This window comes from Merops nubicus, unplaced genomic scaffold, assembly GCF_000691845.1.
Source record: "Merops nubicus isolate BGI_N331 unplaced genomic scaffold, ASM69184v1 scaffold3971, whole genome shotgun sequence".
NCBI classification, from domain to species: domain Eukaryota; kingdom Metazoa; phylum Chordata; class Aves; order Coraciiformes; family Meropidae; genus Merops; species Merops nubicus.
This window is the reverse complement of record NW_008586054.1, coordinates 26,664-53,381: the sequence shown is the minus strand read 5'-3', so window position 1 is coordinate 53,381 and position 26,718 is coordinate 26,664. Positions and strand designations below refer to the sequence as shown.

General features: G+C 41.3%; 1 protein-coding gene across 1 annotated transcript in view; it reads left to right on the top strand.

Moving 5' to 3' along the window:
- Positions 1 to 267: 267 nt before the first annotated feature.
- The window catches only part of LOC103780822 (serine palmitoyltransferase 3-like), a gene marked incomplete at its 3' end in the record, with an annotated part of 48,724 nt that continues 22,273 nt past the window's right edge, over positions 268 to 26,718 (top strand). The window contains exon 1 of the mRNA XM_008948514.1: positions 268 to 378. Coding sequence (XP_008946762.1) covers positions 268 to 378 — 111 coding nt within the window. The remainder of the gene's footprint in view (positions 379 to 26,718) is intronic.

The following is a 26,718-nucleotide window of genomic DNA, read 5'->3' as shown; positions in this document are numbered from 1 at the left end:
TATTTTTCAGAGATTTTAAGAGCACACCTCCTGCTATGTATTTCGCGTTCTAGCTTGCTGGGGCTGAAGGTGTTTGAAAGAACAGTTTTAAGTTTCTAAGATATTGCAAAAGATAGTTCCTCCTTTCATCCTGGAAAATCCTGACAGACCAGTTGGATACCTTTCAGGCCTCAACCAAGAACTTTATCTGCTCATCCCACTGTCTTTTTTTACAGTAGAAAGACCTGAGAGACCTTTAAGAACTGAAAATCTGACTAATTTAAACAGATGGCTAATCCCAGTGCTGTCTGCAATGGACATCTACATCATCATCAGAAACAGAATAACCTCTTAAAAAGTGGAATCTATAAGAAAAATGGAATTTCTAAAGGAATGAAGGTAAGGTTTAATTGTTTACCCTAATTGCCTCAGTATTGAAAACAAATAGGTAGTTGCAACATTGCTTATTAAGCGAATTTTATGGCGGTCTTAGTCTCCATTGAGCAGGTTGTATGGATTAGGCTTGTCTATTAAGATTGATAATCTTGGGACCTGAAGCTGCTTTTTTTTCTAACATCCTAAACTGCAGTCAGAGTTGTGAATGCTCGTGCAGCACACTGTTGGTACCATGGATTAACCAGCCTCTGGTTCACATCAAACACAATACACACATGCACTGTGGAATGTAGTAGTTTCCTTCTAAAGCTTAACTGAAGGTGGAGTTGACTTTGTGATGCATTAATCACTAGTGGAAAGTTGTTTTATCAACTCAAAGTGCATGTGGAGTGGTTTCTAAAGCGTGATTTATTGCTGCATGAGGATAACCAAAAAAAATGTAAGCAGAGGAAGCTTTTTTTCTTGATGTTTACATTACTGCAATGTTGGTTTAGCTAATGCCTGCACTTTATTGATGTCTGCTCTCTAGCCTTGTACTCCTTAACATCCAAGTCAGTTTACTTGCTTTTTTCTCATGCTGTTCTCTTTGAAACCAGTGCTCCTCATTTATGTGAATGTTTTGTAGAACAGTTGGCATGTAGCATCCTAAAGAACAAGCCACAAAACCAAATGTATGCTTTTGCCTGAAGAACCCAAATCTTAAGCGCTGTCTGTCTGCAATACCTGTTCTGCCTGGGAATGTATTTGTCTGTCTTGAAGTGTCCTAATTCTGGATCTTGATGTGAGTGTTAGTAGAAAGTTTTGTAGTGACTAGAAAAAGGCTGGATTTATGGTGTGGTGTGATGGTGAGAGGGTGATGGAGCAGGCTGGTTCTGGAGCTCAAGCACTTGCCTGACCATCTGTGTCGAAAACTTTGGACTGCGACCCTGGTGAGGGCTCTGCTATTTTACAAATAAAGTACTATCCTGTGTGTTTCTCTACATGGGGCTCTCACACACCTAGTGCTCTAATGAAGGCACGCCCAGTGTCATGCTTAATGATTGTCTGGCTTTAGGTGTCTCCCTTGAAATGGGTGTTTCCCAATCGTTGGCTTGTGTAGGATGAGGAAAACGAAAACGCTTGTGCAATGATTGAAAAGGCCTTTCTTGGGATTTGCTGCCAGAAACCTCATCTAGCATCCTTTTATCTATCACATGTATCTCTTCATCCTTTTGTAAATTATCTATGTGCCACAATGTCATCTGAAATCTTTCCATTTGAGTGGCAGTTTTCAAGGACTAAGCCTTGCCATTCAGTTACTGTTAACTTGCTGAAAGTAAGCAGTTTTGAAAGCAGTAGGCTCCTTGGAGGCAATTAATTAAGATTTCCTGCTTAATAGGAAAGAAGAGAAGTAAAATAGAATATGACTAAGGATGATCAAAAAGGAAAGAAAGCTTGGCCTGGAAGGGGTGGCAAAGAAATGGGGGAAATATTAGTGAATGTACCTGCTAGGTTAGTGAAGTCTTACAAGCCCCATACAGTTGGAGAAGGGGCTTTACCATGCTGTGTGACCTGTGGAAGAAGCACTGCACCACTGGTAAACACCACCCATGGCTGAAGAAGTGGTGAGGAAGTGAAGCCTTAGAAAGTTCAGGAGACTTATCAAAGGCAGATTGGGTAACTCTGGGTCTAGCACTGCATTCTGAATTGCATACCCTTTCCCCTCTCTTCCTGCTTCAAACATAGATTGGGAAAGAAGGAAACAATGACAGGAGTCCTGCATGAACCAGGAATCTCATTCCTGGTAGGAATCTCCCCGTTCCTGTCTGGTCTGTTTCCCCGCCCCAGCGGCCTCACCCTGCTCGGTACTTAGGCTTTATCCCATTTCACAGCAGCAGATACTGATCCTTCCTCCCTGATCTGTTTACATGGCTTACTGCTGTAGGTGTGAGACTTCACAGTCTTCCCCTCTGTTTATATTTGCAACACCTCACTGAGGGGGTGCTTCCCACGTTGTAGCTGGGATGTGAGGAGCAGGAAATATGGCAGCTGGGTGCACGAGGAAGCTTGTGCAAGAACCAGACCCGGGCTTGTCCTGATTCTAATCATCCTCCTCCTTTCCTCTTTTGCTTTTACTCTACATTGCCCAGATTTCCCCCAACACTCTGACACACACACACGTATATGTACTGCATATTCACTAGATTAATTCACCATTAATGACCTTACACAGGAGGGGAAATATAGTTGTAGGATATTCAGGGGATGTGACTGGTGATGCAGGTTCTAGCACATGAGACTTGAGGAAGTTCTGAAATTCGTGGGGTTAGTTACAGCTGTGTTACTTTACAAGGAGAGGAGGAGGGAGTATTCTGGTTTGAGAGGCAGCTGGTGGTACAGAGGCTGCAGCGAGGGCATGGCACAGGGAAGGCTTCTGAGCCAGGGATATGTAGCAATAGCTGCACACAACTGACTGACTGGAACATCAGGCTTTGCAGAAATCAGCTCCATAAACCCCTTTTTTCTAGGGAGTCCACAGGAAGCTCTGGCTTTGGAAACACTGCTTTTCAAAACACTGACTCAAGAACAATATATTTTGAATCTTAATGGGGCAAAACCCTTTTGTGTGTCTCTGCATACACGACAGAAATAGAGAAGCAATTCTGATACAGCACACCCCCCAGGGTTCCAAAGAAAGGATTTTGTTTAATGGCTTGGTGAAGGTAATTAGGGATGATCAAATGTGGGGGAGTAGGGATGCTCTCTTTGCTTCTAGCAATCTGTGGCATACCAACAACAGGAAGAAAGTAGCTGAATGAACCTCAGCCATGAAGCATCCTACCAGAAGTGAAGCTGCTGATTTTGGGGAAGAGATATACCACTTTTAGGGTGGGACTGCTTGTTTCAATAGCTTCTGTGATTAAATCTGACTTGCTAACTCTAGCTGATAGCACAGACTCCCACCTAGTAATAGACACTTGGCCTAACCATGTCCCCACAACCATGCTGCATCTTTGCATTCATCCCAAGCTCGGCCACAGGAAGACCTAAGCTGTGGAAGGTGGGCTGTGGGCCATGTCTTCTGCTTTATTACTGCTTATAACACAGGTAGGTGCATTTTTTTCTTCCAGAACCTGTAGCCTGGACTTACCTTTATCCAAAGCACAATTCAATATCTTCCCTATTTATGTGACTGTAGTAGGCAGGAGAAGCTATGCCATTATAGCAAAGGTTTCTTTTGATATTATCACAGAATCACAGAATGTTAGGGGTTGGAAGGGACCTCTGGAGACCATCAAGTCCAATCCCCCTGTCAGAGCAGGACCATCTAGTCTAGGGCAGGTCACAAAAGAAAGCATCCAGACAGGTCTTAAAAATCTCCAAGGAAGGAGACTCCACAACCTCCCTGGGGAGCCTGTTCCAGTGCTCTGGAACCCTTACGGTAAAGAAGTTGTTCCTCATGTTGAGGTGGAACTTCTTGTGCTCCAGCTTGTGACCATTGCCCCATGTCCTATCACAGGGCAAAAGTGAAAACAGGTTGCCCTTTTCTTCTTGACACCGAGCCCTCATATATTTATGCAAATTAATTAGATCCCCCCTAAGTCTTCTCTTCTCCAGGCTAAAAAGTCCTGAGTCTCTCAGCCTCTCCTCATTAGGCAGGTGTTCCAGTCCCTCAGTCATCCTCGTAGCCCTCCACTGGAATTATATTGTTGTTGATATGGTGTCATTTGTTGAGGACATTGGATTTTTTAAAACAATAAATGTGTTTGTTTAGTGGAAATATTTTTTTTCCTACAGTACACATGCAATAATTTTATTTCTTTGACGTATCATTTTATTGGATACTTTAGAGAGCCTCCAAGACAGTACAAGTCTACTTGCAAATTCAATTTTTTTTCTGTTCTGCACTGAGAATGGAAGTAGCTTAGAAGAAACTTGTAGCAAACAAGACTTACAGCCATTCCCAGGACTTTCAGGCTCCTTTCTGAAAGCAAAAAGTGTTCAGAATGAAAACCAATGAAGTTATCTGCCCTACTTATTTGTTCACCTCCTTACTCCCCAATGAAGATCTTAAGGAAAACATATATTCTTTAAAAAGATAGTCAGGGAAGGAACATGTCATGCAACTGTTCTTGCAGGTTGTAAATGACCCATGTAATTTCTTTGTGCTCTGCTCTCTCACACACACACATAGCACTTACTTCAATACTTTTGCAGTATTTAGTGTAACTGGGGAATTCTGGCTGAAAAAACAATATGAAGGTTAACAAGTCCTGTGAGAGAAAAAAATAAGCCAATTCCCACAATTAGAGTCATGCAATAAGGCTTATTAATAAGAGAAGAGAAAGGAGGGAAGGTTGAGGCTGATCAGTCTATAACCTTTCCAAGTGTTTGCAGGCTCGGCTGTGCAACTATCATGATCTACCAACAGAATCTTTTTATTTTCTGGAATATCTTCATTTTTTTGGTGTTGGTTTGGGTAAAAACAAACTGACAGGGGACTTTGGCCCCAGCTTATTTCACAGGCAGCACATAAGCCTTCAGGACCTGTCCCGTTGTGCATGCAGTAGTGGAAAGGGCAATCCCCATAAGTCTTCTGGCTTTCATAGCTATAGTGACAACAGGAAGAATGGAGAATTGGTTTCTAGTCAGAGTTCCCTACCAACACCTGTTGCTTCAGCTGTTCCACAGGCATGACCTCCTCATCCTCAGTTCCTGCCTTCTCTTCTCCTTGGTTTCGAGCCCCAGAAATTTGCTGCTTTGCACCAGCACTCTCAGCTAATAATCACAGGTCTCAGATCCACACCCTTGTTTCTGTCATCTACCCTGCTATGCGATGAGCTCAATGCATTGGAAGCAGGAAATGTTGTAGACATCTTTCTCCAAACTTAGATGTGACCAGTGTGTAGGCACATCTAACAGCCAATGACTCTTGTAGCAATGCTTTAAGTGTGTTGCATGAGACTTTGTGTGCAAGGCTAGAGATTCCTCACATAGCACAGTAAGTTAGTCGCCATCAGGGCTGGAGTTGCTAACACTTAGGAATCTATAAATTCAGGTAATTAAATTTTGGAAGTTTAAGCCCTGACAAAAATAGCATGCATTGATTTGCTTTGGCTTCAAAGACCTAGCGTGTCAGGTCTTTAAGGACAACCTCCTCTTAACATGAGAACAGCTCATCCTTGTACTTGTGAAAACAAGTTGGTCTATCAGGCACCTGACTTGGCCAGCTAGCTAGCCCATGAGTGAGCTCCAGTGAGGGGGGGAAAAAAGCAGTAAGCAAGAGGTAGAGGCAGGAATGGTCTACAAAAGAGGAGTTTTGAAACATTGTGGGGGCAGGTAGGAATGGTGTTAGGAAAACCAAAGCTCACCTGGAGTCCACGTTTGCAGTGCACATCAAGAGAAGCAGGAAGAGCTTTTCCTGCTACATTAGTAGTAAATGAATAAACACAGAAAACATGGCCTATTGCTGAATGGGGTGTGTGACTTAGTGGCTGCAGCTGCTGGTAAGGCTGAGGTACTCCATGCTTGCTTTGCCTTGGTTTTCATGAACAAAGTCTTCCAGGCCTCTGTGTCATCAAACTACCAGTAGTGGAAGAAGACTGAGTCATGAATTTCTTGAGAAATCTCAACCCATACAAGTGTACGGGACCAGAAGGGAAGCATACAAGTGTGATGACTGATGTCACAGTGATGTCACACACTGTCATCTTTGAAAGGTCGTGGATATCAAAGAAGATCCCTAATGGCTTAAAGGCAAATGTTCCACCTGTCTTCAAAAGATAGATCATTTCTAGCGTCAGCTGGGTTTGGGAGCATGGAGAGGAAGGTGAGTTGGAACAGGAAGCATGGGTGTGCCAAAGATAAATGATGTTTCACTGAGTGATTGTCTTCTACGATGAAGTGACTAGATTTGTGAATGAGGAGAGGGTGATGGATGTCATCTACCTTGACTTTTGCAATACCATCCTCATATGCTACTTGGAACATTACGGTCTCGATGGGTAGACTGCTATATGGGTTAATAACTGGCTGGATCATTTGGCTCAAAAGGTGGTGATTAATGGTTCATACTTCCCCTAGAGGCTGGAGAGGTTTCATAAAAGGGGGGGGAAAAAAAATCATGATGCAGGTAACAGTACTGGGACACGTTGCTCTGGAGCCTCAATTATGGAGGTTTCAGGACTCTGCTGGACAAAACCCCAAGCAACCTGCCAAGTGTTTGGTATTGATCTGCTTTTGAACTTGAGGATGACCCAGAGACAAGCAGGGACTCGTGCACTGCAGAGCTCAGTCTGTGTTGGAGGATCACTGAACCTGGTGTTTCCTCCTGTATTTCAGGGACTCGTGCAGGTGTAGTTTACCACTGTGCTGTGACCTCTCCTGGAGCAGGGCAGGAATCTCAGACCTGTTCCATAGAGTGCCTCTAAATCTGCCACAGGTCTGTGTTCCCAAAACACAGATGTTCTCCTTGTCCAGCAGACAAGGCTAAACAACAATTAGTATGAGACATGTTTTCTGCACCTCAGCTGCAGGTCACTTGAGAGTGTTTATATCCCACATTCCTCTTCCTCACTCAAGACACTGCTTTCACTGGGGCTAGCAAAGCTGGGGGTGTCCATTTGGGCTTGCAGGGTGTAGGGCAAGGTAATTAAAGAGACATATCATAAAAACGTATAGCAAAAAGGAATAAATCAGGTGTTCCACTCATCCTGTCAGGGAATTAAACCACTCATCCAGCTAGGCACCACCAGTAGATTGTTTCATGGGTGCATTAGGTCCTGGAGATGTTGAATGTCATCCTCTATGCTTCTATGATCCTCTACGATTCAGCAGTTATGTTGAAGCAACACATGCCTACAAAATTGCAGCAGCATGTATGGTGTCAATCAGGGAGATAGTCCACCACCTCTCAGTTTTGTAATGTTTCTTGGCATACAGCTGTTACCTACTCTAAAAAAAATAGTAATGAGGAACATTAATATCAGAGTCACCTGGCATAATTCTGTAATACAGCTGCAGCAGCTGGCACACCAATGAAACACGTTGTCAAAAAGATCTGCAGCTGTTAATCCTCTCTCATTACAAAAGGCAGCTGAGTTTGTCACAGTTCAGCCCAATCAAATCCAAGTATTTACATGTTGACCTCACAGAAACGTATCCAGGGCACGTGCCTGTAGTACAAGACTACAGAGCACAAACCAATCTGTAATAAGGGAGGAAACCAGGAGTGACATCTCCTTCCAGTAACACGTGTGCCATTCCTCCAGCTCCTTCAGCAAGTATCACTCCAGCTTTGATAACCTGAAGTGGGGTAATTGCCTACATGGATTGAAGCTATGGGTTGTACTTTGCTAGATGGAACTTCAATTTTATTTGGGTTCATGACACCAATAACACTGTTGCAGTGCTAGCTCATCTAGAAAAGACACAGGTATTCCTTAAAGATACCTGAAATATAAGAACTCAAGAATCTGGTATCAAGAGAGGATGGAAAATACGAGGAGAAATTGGGGTGGAGAATCATATGGCATTCTCAGGGGTCATTATATGAATCTTCATGTCTAGACTACCAGGTCGTGGTCCCACCATGCAGTCTGTTGGTGTAAATAATTCCCCATAGTTAATATTTTGAGAGAGATACAATCTGGAAGAATTCCGGCCCTCACCATAGTTTGTACTGGAGCTGTTGTAATACTGTCACAGGTTTTTGTTTATTAATGTTTTGGCTATTTAACAAAAAAACCCTTTTAGTAAGATGTGAACTCCATTGTTGTAAAGTTTTAGTACTGGTTAACTTTTTTAATTGTTCCTTCACCATCCCATTCATTCTTTCAATTGAGCCATAAGCTTGGGGATGTTGGGTAACATGGAATATCCAATCTCTCCTTAGCCCAGTCGTGGACATTAAGCCCAAGAAGGTGTGTTCCTTGATCACTTTGTATTTGCTGAGAAGGTCCATATTGATGAATGCATTGTTCTAAAGCTTTAGTTGTGTTATGTTGATTAGAGTATTTGGTGGGTTTAGCAAAAACTGATCCTAACACTGTATCCACAGCCCTTGAGAAGGGCAGGGACCCCATGTAGTTGACTTGATGGGTACTGAAGGCCCATGGACCCCATTTTATTTTTCCCCATGCCCTATATAGTGTCCTTAAATGTAGTTGTGTACAAATAATACGATTATGTGCATATCCTTCATAAACATTAAATAGCTATTGTAAAGTGTTAGCAAGATCTGTCACCACCTTCCAGGGCTGTAAATTTTGGTGATTTTTCTCCCCTATAAGAGTAACTGTGTCTGATATGGTAACTGCAAGTGTGTGTGGGGTGACTATTCAATTCTCTCTAATCCACAGTCATTCCCCAAGTGCTGTCTGGTTTTCAAATAGCCCAAATAGGATTACTGAAAGCAGTCATGGTTTCCTTAATGATTTCCACTTGTTGAAGTGCCTGAATGGTGTGAGTAGTTTCCTCCTGCCCCCTGAATACAATACTGTTTTACAGTTACCACCGTGGCAGGCACAGGCAGCACAACAGGATCCCAGTTGGGAAATGCACACAAGACAGTTATACATCAAATAGCAAATCCTGCTTGTGAAGCCCCAAAGCAGAAGCAACCCTTTAAACTTTCAGCGGTTTGTCCTGCCAACGCACCAATACCTGAGATGCCTTCTGTAACTGGGGCAATTAGCACGGCTGTGGTAAATGGAGTGGCATTTTTCTACTGCTGAGGTAACCTTAGCTCAGAGGGCAGGGGTTGGATTTCCCCCTAGTCCACAGATCTGTGATGTGACTTTTTTATTTTTAATATTACTGTGTAGTACAGTAACCTCAGGTCCTGTATCCACCTGAGCTCCCACGTGTAAAATCCCCTCAGGCCACCACTGCATGGTTAAAGCAACACAGGGACATCGCTCCCCTGCACAATAAGTGGCTACAGTGTTGGGAGTTCTAAGGGACCTTCCAAACCTTCACTTCTGCTGTTTTGGCATCTGAGGTGGCAGGCTGGGGTGGAGGGTGGGTGCAGAGTTGGTGGTGGGACCAGGAGTTGTCGGCATTTATTGTGTAGGGACTAACTTTTGCCATTAGCAAATCATTTTTGATGAGGTAATCCTGTTTATTTCTGATCGTGGGACACTGGCTTGTATAAGGTTGTTCCATGTTTGCCTCCTTACCACCTGTGATGTAACTCTTTTTGGTTTTGCTGGCTCTCTGTTATTCACCACCTGCACAGGTGGTCCTGAAGTTACAGCCCAAATTTTGTTCCAGGTATTTTCTGGCATGCCTGCATTACCTGCAGCATATGAGCTACCACCCACTCTAGAGCATCTTGCAGCCCATGGCACTGCTCTGCTTGAGCAGTAATTACTTCCTGAAGTCGCCTGTGCGCCTGGTAAAGTCCCAACTCCCTTTTCCAATGTGCTCATTTTACTCTGTAATGCAACAACTTCATGGTGAAGAGCTCAAAGACTGGTAACCAATAACCACCCTCACCTCCCCACTGGCTTGCAAGAGGAATCTGATGCCACTTGCCATGGCAGTCTGTGTGGCCATTCCAGTTGTCTGTGAGGTAGTCACTGCCCTCTCATCCATTTCAGAGCACATGAAGCCAGGAAAGTGCCCACTGCTGTTTCCTCCTGTATTTCAGGGACTCGTGCAGGTGCAGTTTACCACTGTGCTGACACCTCTCCTGGAGCAGGGCAGGAATCTCAGACCTGTTCCATAGAGTGCCTCTAAATCTGCCACAGGTCTGTGTTCCCAAAACACAGATGTTCTCCTTGTCCAGCAGACAAGGCTAAACAACAATTAGTATGAGACATGTTTTCTGCACCTCAGCTGCAGGTCACTTGAGAGTGTTTGTAATCCTCCTTGCCAATCTTCCCTCACTTCCCCACAGTCTCTGTCAGAGCTGACTTTTCACTGGAATGATGGTTAACACCATGCTGCCTCTCACAGCTTCCTCTTTGCAGGTGTGCACTAGTGATTCAGATCTAGAGCACTAGACAGCACAAAGATCCCTTAATTTATCATGATACACAGGTCTCCTCCTGCTGCCAACAGACACATCAACTTTCTTAGGAATTGTCTGGGGGGTTTTTTTTATTTCTTTTTAAGGAAAATGGACTTTTGTTGTGGCTATGACTGTTGCATTAACCAGCAAAACAGGAAATTAAATTCCCCTACAATGACCGGCAGCCCAGCCAGAGAATTCCTGCCATTGCTGGCAGCTGATTTTTCCACAGAAAACACTTCTAGAAAGCAACCAAGTCGGAAGCCTTGCGAGACTATTGTCTGAGAGAGTTGTCATCGTGGGGATGATGTTGAATTGGGAAGAAAAATGTCATTTAAGGAGAAGAGCAGGCAGCAGGAACCAGCAGTATTGTGTGCCAGACTGAAGAGGAGCTGGAGTGTTTCATGTTTAAGGATATATTAATTCAGCCAGATAGATAGTGTATATATATTAATTCAGGCAAGATACCTTTAGTATAAAACTGGAAGGTGACTTTCAAGGGCAGATAACACCTATGTGCATCTATGTGTTTGGCACAAAGTAGCATTTGACCTGTTCTGGCCAGGTGACTTTTTCCCTTCTGAAGTACTTTGAATTTCTGGGAGAACTTCCAGTGTGAGTGTAACGTGAGAGAGCTTTATTTGTTCTTCTGATTATCTCAGCCTTTTTGGAAATTATTCAACTGTATCCTTTCCTTCATTCATTTGACCAAGCACAGGTTTTGGCATGTGTTCTGGCATTTCTCCCTCTTAAAAAAAAAAAAAAAACAAACTGGTTTTCCTCCTCAGCCTAGCAAGAAGTGAGGATTTACTCATTTAGCAACAAGGATATAGAAAGACAAATTTGTTGTAAGGAGTAGACTTGTAGCCATTTCAGCTGACTTCATGCCACACTCTGCTTCCTCCAGGAACTTCCCCTTGAATGTCTGCTTTCCTCTCACCACTGATGATTCATATGGTCTGAAGAGCTGCCAGGCATCCTTCTCTGTGACACATATAGCAATTTGAGATTTCAGCCTGGCTAATCTTCTCACAGTCACAAAGCTGTCAGCCTACACGTGCGATCACAGTAGCCATTTGTATGTTCTTGAGCTTCTTGGGGCTGTTCTGCAAGTGAGTTCCTCAGTCTGTCCTTGTATTTTGATTTCTTGTTTGTTCCTTGTTTCTCCACACAACTTTGCATTTGTCTTCTGAAAGGAACATTTCTCCCTTTGTGATGCCCAGGTTGCATCACAGAGGTGAAGGCAGCTGAGATCAGGTGTTTGCACGTGCTGTTGTGGGGGAGCTCTGCAAGGCTCACCCAGGCTGCTACCTGGAGGGGGCAAGATACAGATGTTTTCCACCCAGTCCTACCAGCCATGTGTCAGTGACTGCAGTGATTTAGGTGGGAACTTTGGGGGACAGGGAATGTAACTTGAGAAATTAATTTAAGACCACCCATGCTTGTTGTGCTCTACCTCATTGTCATCAGTTCCTAGAAAGAATCCCAGCCCCGTGATCTGATCAAATGTATCTCCTACTCAGGCCACTTGCTGATTAGCCTCAAGCTTTAAGCTACCAACACCTCCAACTTTAAGACACAAACACCAAACAACGAAACAAATAAATGAGCTTTTGTTAAAGTAATTCCATTGTCCCAGAAAGATTTTGAAAAATTAATGTTTTCCCAGCTTTTTAAGATCATGTTCATGACTTTGAGAGTTTGAACTTCCAGAAATCTCTTGACAACAGGCATGCTCAAAGAGAACAGTTTACTTTGACTCTGGTACAAAAATGTGTCTGCATGTCTCTTGATATCTTATCTTCTATATAAGGCATTGCTCTCCTGTGCAATCTTTTTGTTGCATCATTGTTATATAAACAGCTTTTCTCTTTGCGTATGTGGGTGGTAGGATTGTTTGGAAGGTTGCAGCAGGTACCAGGGTGTGTTAATCCTGAAGGGGGAAATGCTCTTGGGTTTTTGTTGTTTTATCTTGATCACAAAAGAAACAAACTGTTCAAACTGTTTTAATGCAGTCTGCACCCCTTTTCTTCTCATCTAGTCATCCTTCACCTACATGTGGGCCATCACCCTTGCTTTCTTTTCACTTGTTTTATGTTATAAAAGAACCAATAGTGAGGTTTTTATAAGCCTCCAAGTATTGTATTGATGCATCTGTGGGTGAATATACAAGGGGTGTTAGAAAGTAGATTCTGCTTTTTATGTGTGTACGGTCTAGTTTCATCACAGGTTAAGAAATACAAAATTACTTTATGAAATAATCTAGGAAGAATCCCACATGGGTGGAACTTGTAGTGAATGCCAAAAATTACTAATAGACATCTCTTCACAGAGTCTCCTCAAGTGGAACTCAGAACCTTTGTTTTTAAAATCTAATTCTTACCCATAACCAAGCTGGAACAAGTACAGATTCCAAAAGAAAAATAAGCGTTTGCCTACATCCACATCTTTTTTGCTTTTCATTCTGTGACCAGTATATGGTTGACACATGCTAAATCCAATTGCTTGTTCTTATAATCTGTATGTTTTCAAAGGATAAGAAACTTATCAATTTTGTAACCTGTCTTTATTTTCAGATGTGTGTTAATGGAACTGATATGTTGACATGCAGTAGTGTGAAATGTTGGGTATGCTGTGTGCCCTAGTAAGACTTGGCAAAGTAATTATGAGTAAGTTTGTGTCCTGAGACAGGAGATACGTGTTTTGGGAACTGAGGAGTAGCTTTATAAAAGTCAGTTTCACCTTGGGTCAAACATTTTGTCCCAGGAGAGGCGTAATTTATTTCATCTCTGAAATGGAATTAATTGGCCTCCTCACATCTCTTGCTCACCAGTGAAAGCTGAAGAAATAAAATTCTGCAGAAGTAGACTGTCTTTAGCCAGAGACACACAGAATGGAGAAGGGCTGCAAGGACCCTGTCCTTTCTTCATATGTCTACTGTAAGGACAGATAGCTAAGCAGGCTGGCACCAAAGTCCTGGCCCTCGAGCACTAGTGCTCAGTGCAGAAGCCTCGCAAAGGACTTGTTACAGAAGCAGTTTTCAGCATAAAGTAATGTCTACAAGATCCTTCCATCATGCTCCATGTACAGTGTCTTCCTAAGCACACAGGTTCACCTGCCCATTTCCAGCAAGCTTTTCCCTGCACTTCATTGGCATCCTGCCTCTTCCTACATTTCTGTTGCAACAAGAGAAATCTCTTCTCTTTATTGCCTTACTATATAGAGGAAGCTCTGTCATCACTTCTTTGATTTGGTGAAGTAATCACTGTGGCTTTTGCATTAAAGAGCTATCTCTGGAGGTTACACAAGAGTGAAAGTCAGCAGACTCTGCTAGTCATTAGCAAGAGGGCGTTACCAAGCATAACACACCAAAAATGGAGCTTCCATCTCACCCCCAACCCAAAGTATCAATTAATTTATACTCTGGAAAATGTTGGCATTTTCAAATGTCAGCAAGCAGTTAAAATCAAGCAAATCAGCAGGTAAATATCAGCTTTACCCATTGATAGGAGGGAAATATTTTAAGATTTGTGGAGAAAAGGTACTGTTAGTACTTTTTTATACCAATAATTCAGTATAACTGGAGACCTTCTGAAAACTTGTCTTGCATGTGGGCGGAGAATTACATGTATTTATGTTAGTGAACTCAAGCATATTTTTATCTGGTTTTGTCAGTATTATTATCAGCGACTTCAACTTTTTTGTTGGTTTTAGTATGTACCTGACGAGAAGCAAAGCGTTGTAATTCTGTTATTTTTGTCATAAAGATGTTAATGTTTACAGGAAACAAATTTTCATTCAGTGACGAGTTCTGAAGATTCTTAAAACATCAGGTAGGTGTGCTAATCGTTATTCCTTGCTGAACACGTTATAGATGTCAAAAATGCATATGGCTGGGGAAGGAGGATTTTGTATGAGGGGGAAAAACACCCACCTACATAGTTTGTTTTTTCAGCATGGTAGTATTATACAGTCTCATTTGATTTTGGCAACATTTCCTGTAGAAACAAGACTTATTTGGTGATAGTATCTGTCTGTCAACTCCCAAACAACTTGTGAACCAGTCAGCCATTTTCAGTCTGATTTGACAAAGGCATATCATCCACTTGTTCCTTCAAGCAGGCAGCTGGGCACAGGAGAAAGGCCTGGCACATTCCCTGTTGTCAGAGAAGCTGCAGTGCCAACACACTCCTCCGGTACCCTGGAGAATCTGCAGCAGAAAGGAGATTTGACCTATGTCCCAAATAAGAAGGAAGTTTCTGACAGTGTGTTGCTTTATTTGACACCAGTGTCAGTCAACAAAGGGCACACGTAGAAACCCAGAATCTATTACTCCAAGAGTTCACAGTGCTCTGTTTACTTCTGCCCTAACTCATTTCTGCATGGTGCATATCTTATCATTGCAATTATCTGGAATTTATTTCATCTGTGAACTTTCTGAGATAAAGACTTTATTTCCTGTCCTCCTCTTGTAAAATACTTGGTACATGTAAGAGCCATATCTATCAAGTATACCGTAAGTCACAGGGGTTTTCATCACAGTCTTCCCACTTTTTCAACTCTCAGTGATTTGTTACTGGTATTGTATAAAGCAGTTGACCTGTCTCCTGTTCTAGGTCAGGATAGAACAACGTACCTTGGTCTCATTCCTCATGGGACATTTCTCATCTATAAGTCTATGGATGAAATTTGAGTTCCAGCTAAATGTTATACTTAAAGTTTTGCAGTAATTCAGTTCCAATTCAGTCATGCATCAGTGCTTCGTCTTTAGAGGAGACTAGTCCAAGGGTGAGCAGATTCAGACTCACCGTTGCCATCTGGCTGGCATTTATTCCTTTCACAAAGGCTGCAGGATTTCAGTTCACCTCCAGTTGATCAAGTATCTCACCTTCTCAGTGACAGCATTCTAGTGGGAGCTGTATTTTGGCACATCAGCCTAAAGACAGAAATGAAACGGATGCAAACCTCTCACTCTGTGACAGGTAGTTTCTGTAAGCTTGGCCTGAAGGTTGGTGATTAGGCATTTTAGAGAGCTTTTGGCTACTTCTTCCGTGGGACTTAGGTGATCATAATTAGAATATTTTGGTTTTCAGGGCTACCCATAGAATAACTTCAGTAGTGTGGAAAGCCTGTTAAAGAGCTTTTAACCACCTATCCAAGAAAAGCTTCTCCCTTTAAAAGGCAATCTAAAAAGACCTGCAGAAGAGGGTTTGAGGGTTCTTTAGTTTTCTTGTTATTTGGAGTGATGCTTTGCTAGGGAAGCTAATGAGAATATCCTGACACTTCTCAGTAAGTAACTAGCATGATTGAGTGACAATTTGTTCGCAGACTTTACTGTTTGCTTCTTATTCCTATCTTCCTTTTTTTCTCCAGTCCCACACATATTCCTGGCTTATGGCTGACATTTCATGGCTACATTTAGTCACCATTGTGTACTGTGTTGCATTCTTGGCTGTGCTACATGCCCACTTATGTATGGATGCTGTCCACCTTTGGAATAGAAAAATTAATTCTCGGGCTGCATAATACCTAATTTATCTAATATTGGTTCAATTTGCATATTCAGATTACTCATCAAAAATAAGATACAAAACCACATGTGTCATAAGACAAGTAGGTTGTGATTATATATGAACAGTTTGGGTTAGGTCCCATTTTTGTTAAGACATTCCTGCCTGGCACAAATTCTGATTATTCAAGTGGAAATATCAGGGACAAGGAATCATACATAGTTGAACTTCTGTAACTCCTTCTCACTTTCAAGTCAAGGTCAGTAAAATCTATATTAGTCAACAGAAGGGACAAAGAGCTCTCTCACAGGTGCCAATTGGCCTGTCAGGGTGGAAATGGGGGAGTGAGATAAAGCAGTGGTTGAACTGGAGAGTCAGGCTTGCTTGGTTGTCCTGAGGAGCAAGCTGCGTTCAGCAGTGTGGTAGGGCTGGGGTGGAGAAGAGGTGGAGCTGCCCCAGGGAGCAAAATGCACTGTGAGAACTAGGTCAGGGGAGTGCTGAGCTCTCTGGGGGTGCTGGTGTAGCCGGAGGCTAGAGGGAGAAAGCCAAGAGGAGGTGAAAGGTGGATGGGTTGAGTCTGTGGCAGGTGATCTCAGCCAGGATGAAGGCAAGGAACTGGGTGGTGCAAGGAGGGGAAGATGTAGATCTATAAGCAGCTGCAATCTGAAAGGAAGGGAGTTGATTTGTTGTTGTTGTTCCTTCCTTTTTTTTTTTGCAAAACAAAGAGATAGGATTGGCAAGTGGATAGCCACAGAAATGTAAATTATTTCACAGAGTGCATGTGTGTTGACTAACATGTAGTACTCTGAAGTGAAACACTTTAGCGTTGACTGAATGTGTAGTTAAAACAAGAGCAGCAGTGCTTGCTGTGGCTGCTACTGCCAGACTTTTACTGTACTTCCATTATGAAAGTTCTAACATATCCTTCTTTGTAACCATTTGCAACACCCGTGTTCTGTTCAATTAGAGTGCTTTAATCCACTTTGTCATACATTCTTTGAGTATATACTTAAATTTCTGAGTTTTCTTTCCAAATCCAAAATTGGGCTATAGTATTTCTGGGGAAGCGTGGTCTCCTCAGCAGTGTGTCTCTTAAGATACCAGAAGCAGATTTGAGGGCTGTGTGGGACTGAGATGGATCTTAGGAAATGAGGATAGAATTGCAGGTTTTTGTGTAGGAATGCAAGCCTTCCCCATTATTCTACCGAGGTTTGTAACACAAGAGAAAGTTGGTAACACTTAGCTCTCTAGTTCACTTAGTTCAATACAGAGACACAAGGACATATATGGAATTTCAAAATAATTTAGCTCTGCTTTGCAAACTAAGCAGTCAGATTTTTTGAATGGTTCCCACAGAAAAGAGACATCAAAATTCTGTGGTCTGTGATCCTTTCCCCTGGCAGTGCAGGGCTGCCCATGTCAAATATTTTCTATTCTTGGCAGGAATTCAGTCCCTCAGAGATCATCTTCTATTTTAATGCAGATAATCTAGATGGTGTGATGCACCTGAACGAAGGTACTTTAAAGAGCTGACATTCCATTCCAGTCAAGACATAAATGATAATCTGAACCTTAAGTTTAAGTATATTTTTATTTTCTAGACCTTCACTTACCGCTGCACTGATAGTTGTATTTTCGGTTCTCTAGGCATGGTGTAGGACCCAATTGAACTATTCAGATGTCCTCGAGCAATTTTGGCACACGAAATTGCTAGATCTAGCCATGCCTACCTTTTTGACTTTCCTTTTGATCTATGATAGAATCCCAGTTTGGATACTCTTCCATTGTTCAGAATCTTTTCTTTCCAAAAAGCCACCTAATCTGTTTTGTTCCTTAACAAATAACAAAGAATAGTGGATTTTACCCCCATGGTTTGGCTTATCGTGATTCTTAGCAATTGAAGCAGCAATGCATCTGATAAGGTAAACCTGTAAGTAAACTACCTGAACAGAGAATTTATGTTTTAGAGTATTTGACGTGAGGTGATATAATCTCTCTGCATGCTTTTCTCCAGCTCTTCTGAAATGGGCCTAAATTTTTGTTGGTTCCTTTCAAGGTGCCTCAGGGAAGCCAGTGCTTTTCGCTGCACATTTCTGTGTCATTTCCACACAACAGCTCCAGTGGATATGGCTGTACTGAGCTCTTAGCTCAGTCCTAACTGCCTTAACCCTCCTTTCATCCAAAAGGAGAAACCTCTCATTTATTTCTCTTCTGACTTGACATTAGCTAATAGTACACTTCGGGGATTGGACTCTAGAAGTGGATGGGGCTAAGAACTGCCATTTCTTTCTCTGTGTATGTAGGCAAGACTCAAGCCAGACCACTGCTCTGCTGGAGCTGAGACCAGTTCCAGAGCCACTACCTTGTGCAGGGGGAAGGCACTGCCAAAGGGTCTTGCTTTTGTAAAACTCGGTGTCGAGACGCCGTTGGCAAGTCTGCTGACTCCTGTGCAAGCTGTGAGCCAAATGCCCTTGTGTGTCACTGAGGCAAGACCTTGCCTTCGTGTGCTGGAGAAATCACCTGCCACATGGACTGTCTGACTGACTGCAAGATAAGGAGTGTACCTTGGCAGCAGAGAGCATTATGTGTGGTCTCCTGCCAGCCTGGAGTGGAAGCACTGAGGCTGAAAGATAAAAGTAAGAGCCATCGTTGGAAAAATCTCAGGTCCTCCTATGATTCAAGCAATTATTTAAGCAGGTAACTCCAGCTAATTACATAGTTCAGCCTTTACAGCTGCCAGTTCTGTTTTTCTGGAAGCAAGAATTATCTTTTTGATAAGTTTCTCCAGGGCTCTGTGCTGGAGCCCATAGCTGCATTTCCCAGGCACTGAGCCGTGCTTTCTTTGGAGCTCACAGTGCCTTAGCTCTGTTCCCCCACTGACAGACCCTGGATTATGCCTCATGAGTCCCTGCTGTTGGGCAGCTCTGCCTGAGTTTTGTTCTTAGACTTTCCACTTTCTTCCTTCTGAGCAGAATGCAGAAAAAAAACTTGAAAGTGTAGGCACTGCAAACAATGTTTTTCTATCCTGTTTATCTTCCAGCAGCTGCTGTGCTCTAAGTGATTAGCTTTGATCTGTGAGAAGAGAAAGGGTAGTGGACAGGAGACAAACTTTGTGGTATGAATTCAAAGGGGGATATTCTTGAATTGTGGTGGTTATTTTGCATTTCCCTCTTGTCAGTCTTGATTTATATCAATTGTTTTTTTGGTTTTTTTTTTTTTTTACACAGGCTAAAGTTATTCCATTACTTTGTAAGGGAGCTGTCAGGATGGGCACATAAATTTTCTTAATTCCATTTAAAATCATTAATTTCCTATATGAGAGTGAAGGGAGTGCAGAACTTCCTTCCCCATGGAATGGGAAAGAATGTAAAACCAGGAGTTACCAGAGTATACTAGAATAGTTTCAAAACTCACTGTGAAACATCATGTCTGAAACATCTAAATATCTACCTACAGGAGTATCTCCTCAGACAGACTTTGAGGAGTTTATGTACATAAGGCTTGAAGAAGTTGTTTGAGTTTTTTTCTCCACTGTAACTGAGCTTTATTAATTCTTTATCAACTAATTTGTACCATGGGGCATGCTGCTGGGTTCATATTACTTTGCATATGTGGACATTCCTCAGATGTAAATTCTATTTTTCTGAGCCAGATGGTAGGATATAAGGATGTAGTTCACCCTCTCAGAGTAGTCACTGGATGAACTAAAGTTGTCAGGATAAATTCGAGATCTCTCTCCATTGGGTTTGAGAGACACGTGCAGCTTTTGTCTTTGCTCATTATTTGCCTCATTGCACAAGTACAGTTTTAGCAGCTATTTCAGAAGGGCACAATGTTAATCTTCTGTTCAAGTTTGTGATTTTTTTTTCCTTTGGTAGATGTGAAAGGATAGAGGTAAAACATAAGGTTTTCTAAGAAAAAAAAAAAAAAGAAACAAACCACAAGTCTATTTATCATCTGTGAGAAGTTTTACTGTGACTTGCTTACCATATATGACTTTAAACTTTTTTTTTTTTCAGAAATATTGTTTTACAGGTACTTTAAAATTTATGCATTTTATTGAGCTTTAAAACTATGTTCCTTTCTGAGAGAGAGAGCAAGCCTTCCTTTTGGCTTTTGTTGATAATGGCAACATTCACAGAATAAAATACGTTTATGGGCATCTTCTGTCACTCCTGACATGTGTCAGGTAGCTCAAGAGTGTGGTTGATCAGAGCTTCAGCACATCCCTTCTAGATGGTCCTGCCTAGTCTTTGCTTTGCCAGCTACTGTGGTCATCTGTTGCTCCAGCTTCATGTTTAACTGCTTTTATCAGTAGAAAGTTCTTTCTGATGTCTCATTGAGATCACCATGGCTGTGATTTAAGTATATTGATGCTTTCCAGGGCATAGATTATTCATGTAGTTACTATTTACATGATTGAAAACTCTTAGGCTACCAATCTTTAGAGTATTCTCTTCTCTTAAGAGTAGACAATTCAAATTCTTTATTTCCTCCTAAGTTGCATGGCCAGACTTAGTGCTTCTCTTCCCAGCTCTCTCCACTTGTTTCACCTCTTCTTTCTTAAAAAGTATTGCCCAAAGCTGGCTTCAGCTGAGACCTGGATACCACTTAGTAGCATTAGAGTGGTTTGTCCTTTTGCCATTGTTTTCTTAAAAGACATATATTTTTTTTTTCTCATTCCTTTCAGCTTTAATACTTCTTCCTATAGAGTTGCCTGCTATTTCTGGGTACACTTATACTCTCCTGAAATCTATTATTCTGCTGTTCCATTTCCTGCTTTTCCAAAGTCCCTTGATTTCTACCATTTTATGATCAGTGTAAATGAAAACTTTGAGTTAAGGTACCCTAATGTCTACTTAAAGTACTTCCAAGGTGCAGCAATATTCTGAGTATTGTTTTTTAATTTGCCCCACAGCGATATGGCAGGAAATAATATTGGAGGCAAGACAGAGGCTTGTGGAATGTCCACAACTGTTTGTTTGGGTTTGGTTTTTTTTTTTCTCCCATGAGGTCTAATGAAACCTAATTTCACCTTGGTTTGCATCCAGCATGTTCTACCACTCCAGAATGCCTACCATGTCCTCACTTTCCAGGTGGGCAAGAGACAGAATGTGCTGAACCTGGTTCAGAGGTGCTGGCTCATGGGTCATTATACTTCTGCTTGTGTAATTCACTCTAAAAATTGTTGAATAGTCAAGTTATTGCTGTCTTTCCTTCGGCACATGGATTTGAAGATCTTTGCAGGAAAGTTCATCTCTTGAAAGCCTCCCTTCTTCCATCACATCTGATGGAAATTGGATGGCAAGCTCAAAAGCTACTAGAGAGATACTTGCAGACAGAAGGGTAACATGAGTCAATGCTTTCTTAGAAAACAGGTGAAAATTATTCACATCCAAAGGCTAATTCAATGACTTTTTGCTTCTTGCTATGCATCTGAAAAGGTATCTTCCTTTGCTGAACCAACAAAACATGCTTCAGTCACTTGTTTCCCTCAGTGTTCTTGAACCTGATTTCTGCATTCTTGAATTTCTGATGTGCTTCTTTTTCCTAATCCTTGCCTTTTCCACCAAGAACCTCTAGGAGTTTGCCTCTACGTAGCTGTGGATCTGCTGAAAATGAGTATATGGTGGGGTGAAGATTTTCCTTTTTATTTGTAATTAGACTGGTATAAAACCTGGGGAGAGCATTTGCTTAAGGGTGATTTCTTCAAACCTGATGGTTACCTAAGGGTCAGATGGGAGAAGGCCAGACTTCTCATCTTTAGTGTTACGGCTTCCATAATTACTGGAACAACTTATAAAGAGTATTTTAATGCATAATGTACTAAAAAAAGAATCAATCATGTAACAATTTAGATCATTTTTTATTCGTCTTCAAACAATTGAAGTAAAGTTATTTTGTTTTGTGCTCTAAGATTGAATTAGATAACTTAATAATGGTTAATGAATCTCATTACAATTAAATCGACATTAAGAAGTCATCAAGGCCCAGATCATCTTTTCCAATTGTACAAGGCAGGAATTGAAATGCGTGGGAAGAGACAGCCTCTTGCAGAAGTGATGTACCACCTCTGGAATCCTGGAGGGGTTCACCTGTGGGTTCCTCATAGGTATAGAGACAGGCATTACTTAATCACTGATTAAGTAATGATTGAAACCACATTTTCTTCGTATTTTCTAAACAAAAGAACAGCTAGAGAGGGATGTTATTCTTTCAGTAAAGTTTTAGGTGGAAAAAAAAATATCTAACTTAAGTAATCATTTGTCACCTGCAAAAATATATAGATTTTCTGCATTAGAGTGGAAGTTACTCTGTAAACTTCTGAGGTTTCAGCAAAATAATTTGAGGACAGGTGGGTTGCAGCCGTTGTCATGTTGTTAATTTAAATGATGAGCTGATTTGATCACATATGCCAGTTCTGATGCTGGCTTTGGTATAGTCCATCTGACTTTAATTGTGCCATGGGCACTGCTGCCAGGTTTCCCAGTTATTGTTTAAATTAATTCCTCTCTTCTTTCTTATGACAGCTTCTCTTGTGTTTGAAGGTGTAAAGCTATTTTTCTCAATTTTATTCCCACTGTGATGTGCTGTGAGACTATTGACACATCTATAGGATGATTGTCTCCCCCATCTTCCTCAGGTTCTTCTGTCCTAAAAACCTGTGTGCTATACAGTGAGTTTATTCTGAATGCTTTTTTCCCTAGGGCTTTTTTGATGCTTAAGTCCTATCATAGCTCAGGGGACTTTCTCTACCCAGATGGTCATCTTCATTCTGAGTTTTTAATTCCTCTACCTGTTAAAGTAGCAGCACAAATCCTGACTTCCTCTTTCCCAGATCATCTTGAGAAACTCTGCTGTCCACATCATTAAATTGGTTTGGATGGTATTTCATTTCTCTCTCTTTTTTCTCCACCTGTGGTATGTCAAGAGACCTGTAAATACCATCAAAAGTAGTTCATTATCTTGGAAGAGACAGCATTTATCCAGCTAAAACTGATTCCATTAACAAAGCTGGCAATGACTTTCTCTGTCATCACCTTTTTGAAATACAACACATTACTCCTTGCAGTAAGAGTAATGCCTGGGAGGGCACGTTGTTTCAGCTTAACCTCTGCACAACTCTCAGAATAATCAGAATTACGTGCAAATTTTTCTAATAGTATGCATCCTTCAGGTAGGAAATGTGAATGCTATAAATTACATTTGTGATCCTTTAACAAAGGACCTTCCAGAAGCCTTCATCAAAACTGGTGTGGTCATCTCAGGAACCAATGATGGCCTGAGACTGTTCCTGAAGTTTTAACACATTGAGATGGAAGCTTATGATGTATTTGGCATGATCCAAGGAAGTCCAGGGGCACATCCATTCTGATAGGGAATAAATGTCTCGTCATTAAACTGTTTCTGTTTGTCAGCAGTGCAAAATCCTGGCCCTGTCTGAAGCTGTTGTTCTGTATAATGGGCAAACTTTGGGACCCAGTGATGATCAGTTATGCAGGTTAGTGCATAAGATCTGTCTGTTCACCTATAGCATTTTCTTCACAAGGGAATTTTTGCAGGGTGAGCAATTTGGTGCTGGTTAAAACGTTTTCTGGTGTTCTTTGCAAAGTCACGATGTGGGAAATGGAGTTGGTGGATTGCTTCACATCAGTTTTAGTTCAGAATCCACATCAGGCAAAATCACTGATAGTGTGGGTAGATCATAGAATTGTTTAGGTTGGGAAAGACCTTTAAGATCATCAAATCAAATCATTGTCATCTTAGGTACCTTTCCAATCAGTTACAGTCTTGATCCCAAAAAATATTAGTTTCCTAGAAAAAGTGTATCTGAGGTACATAGAATAAATTTCTAAACACTACATCTCTTCTGGAAGAAATTTCCTGTATTAGACCATTGTCAGTGATGTGCAGAAACTGACAGTCTTTAAAGTGATACCACTTCATCATTATCCTCTTTGTTAGTTTATTCTTAAAGACAAAGGCATAGGATTTGACTGATCAGAGGACAGTCTGATGTGGCCAGGCAATGCAAACCTTGTAGCTTTGGAAATATTAGCAAACACTTGCTGTGATTTGATGCCGTGAACTGTCAGGTTTGCTGTAACCTGTGCATTTCATCCAGGTCTTTTGTCTAATCCAACATGCCTGGCTATCTTCTCTGTAATTGATATAAGGTTAAGAAATACCTTTTGGTGTTTGTACCTCTCTGGATAGTGAACTTCATTGTTTTGTCCCTAATAATTTGAAATTATTAAGCTCCATCTTTGCCCTCGTGCCTTCCTAGTTCTAAGTCCATGTGTGTTTCCTGGGAGTAAAGGCAAACAGCTATAGCTGTATCAGACATGCATATTCTTTTTTCTTTCCAGTGTTTCTTGCTATTGCCTCCCAAGTACAGCTGTAAAGCCACTGGAAGAAGAGTTCACTATGCAATTTTTTTACCTCCTGTGTCCTGTTTGATATAAGTTCCTTAGCTGATATTGGATAGTCTCTGTTATGGCTTATATTGCAATTTCTGAAACCTACACTTCAGAGTGTTTTCTTAGGTTTTTCTCCTCTCATCACACTGCATTTTCATGGTCTGCTCCTGGCATTTGTTCTGAGTCTGTCTGCATGGCTCTAAGCTTCTGTGCTGTGGAGCGATGTATGTGGCTTGTCCTTTGGCAAACGCTGCGGTGGAACCATTCTGCAATGTGCAGTTCTACTTGCTGGACTCAGTTCATACCAGATGAAGTGCTGATCGATAGCTTTTGTGAAAATGGCACACAATAGCCAGTTCACACAAGCATTGCAAACAAACATTCACTGATGCCAGAATACACATTGCTTGTCGGGTATGCAGAGTTAGAAACTCACTTCCTGACATACCATGCTAAGAGACATCTTGAATAAAGTATAAAAACCTGCATAAAAACTTACCAAACTAAGATGATGAAATGTACACCTTCCAAGTTCACCTTTGTTCTAGTATGGACCTCTTTGCCACTACTCTCTAGACTTTTACCAGCTTCTTTTCTTCCTGAACATTATTTACAAATAAGTCTTCTGCATTCTTCCAACCTCCTATGTTGCACTCAATAATATCATTTTAGCAGCAAAGTGTTAGTCTGAAAGTTATACAGTAAGGGTATTGTTTTCCTGTTTATATAACATTGTTTTCCTGATTTTATAACAATGTTTTCTGTTTAACAGTCTATTTCTCATGTACTTGTCATTCATACCTGTATTTTCATAGCATTGGTGTCATAGTCATCATTGCAGGCCTTGATTATTTGGTGCTGAAAGAATTTCATAAAACATTAAAATGTTGGAGTTTCACTTGCACTCAACTGAAAAAAATTATGTAAGTCTGGAAGGTGAAGATCCTGTCTTTTCTTATTTTTGTTGCTATTTACCTGTAGTACCCTGTCATGAATTTGTACAGAGAGGCTGCAAGTCTTCAGTCAGAAATTAGATGGCAGTTGACTAACAAATCAAACCCATTTCCTGGTGCTTGTGAAAAGTATGGTGGAAGGACCCAGCCTTCATACAAAGTTTAAGCAGCAGAGCAGAACAAACAGCAGTTAATACTGTTTACAGGGAGAAAAATTTCAGAGTTCCTGAGCTGTGAAATTCTAAATCTCTGGCGAGTTCAATAGCACATGGATTCCTAAATTATTCTGAAGGTGTCCTATATTTTATTAACCTTCTGGACAGTCTTTGAAATGTTACTCTTAGTCCTTATCGATTTTTTTACTACCAGGTATATATTTTTTCTTGAAACTTCAGCAAAAATCAATAATTAGTCTAAACAAAGATACTTCAGAAACCCAGTAATGAGGACTACTGTGGGGTTTTTTGGCTTGGTTCGACTGTGAAGATTTTACTGTCTTGTGGCTTTGTCACATTGCAAGGGACTGTAACTTTCAATTAGCACCTTCCAGTCAGAAGTTTCACAATTATTTTTAATTTAAGACTTGTCTGTAAAGTTCAATAAGCTATGAATTCCCCATGTAACCATTTTTGGTTTACATTTTAGAAACTTGAGCCTGTAAGATCTGAAATGTTTTGTAACAGAAAAGAAACCACATATTTGAAGTAAAAGATATCATTGCCAGTAACTGAAGAGATTTGTGAAGTAATCACAGTTTGTGTCATTATTGGAAGCTTCTGATTTTCATTGTTTCAATTTCCTTTTTCTTTCTCCTGGGGACTCCATGCAATCATTAAGAATCCCCCAGTGTCTAATGGATGCCTAGGTGTGGTGACTTTGGGAAAACATAATAATTATGGAAGACAAGCTAGTGGGTTTGCATAGAACTTGACAGCTTTATTCTTTGAGACCCAGCTTTCTGGTGACAATGACCCATAGGGGATAGAATTGGACATCAGGCACTTTGAACTGTGACTATCCAACTACAGGCTCTGAGGAGGATTCAGCCAGACCACACTCTTCTCACAACTAAAATGGAACCCTGTAGTACCCCATCTTCACCTTCTGCTCCAGCACACAGAGCTCTATAGGTCCTGTCAGCCATATGTGGCTGTCTCACACATCCCAGGACATCTAAAATCACCTACATTTAGGTTCTTGTCCCAGATGTTTTTTTTCTAATGTTAGGGAGGAAACATCTGTTTGGAACCAAATCGTCTGCAAGCAATCAGATGTTGCATCACTGATTATCCCTCTGTTCTCCTGTCAGTTTTTACCTGTAGCAATGCACTCTCTGTTGCCTCTAGGGTTCAAGGTTATCTTGAAGTGTGGCAGATATTGAGCAAAAGTGTCTATCACTTGGTTTACAGTTTTCAACACCTACCTCTCTTCACATATGTATCTGTCTTGGAAGCTTTATGAAGATC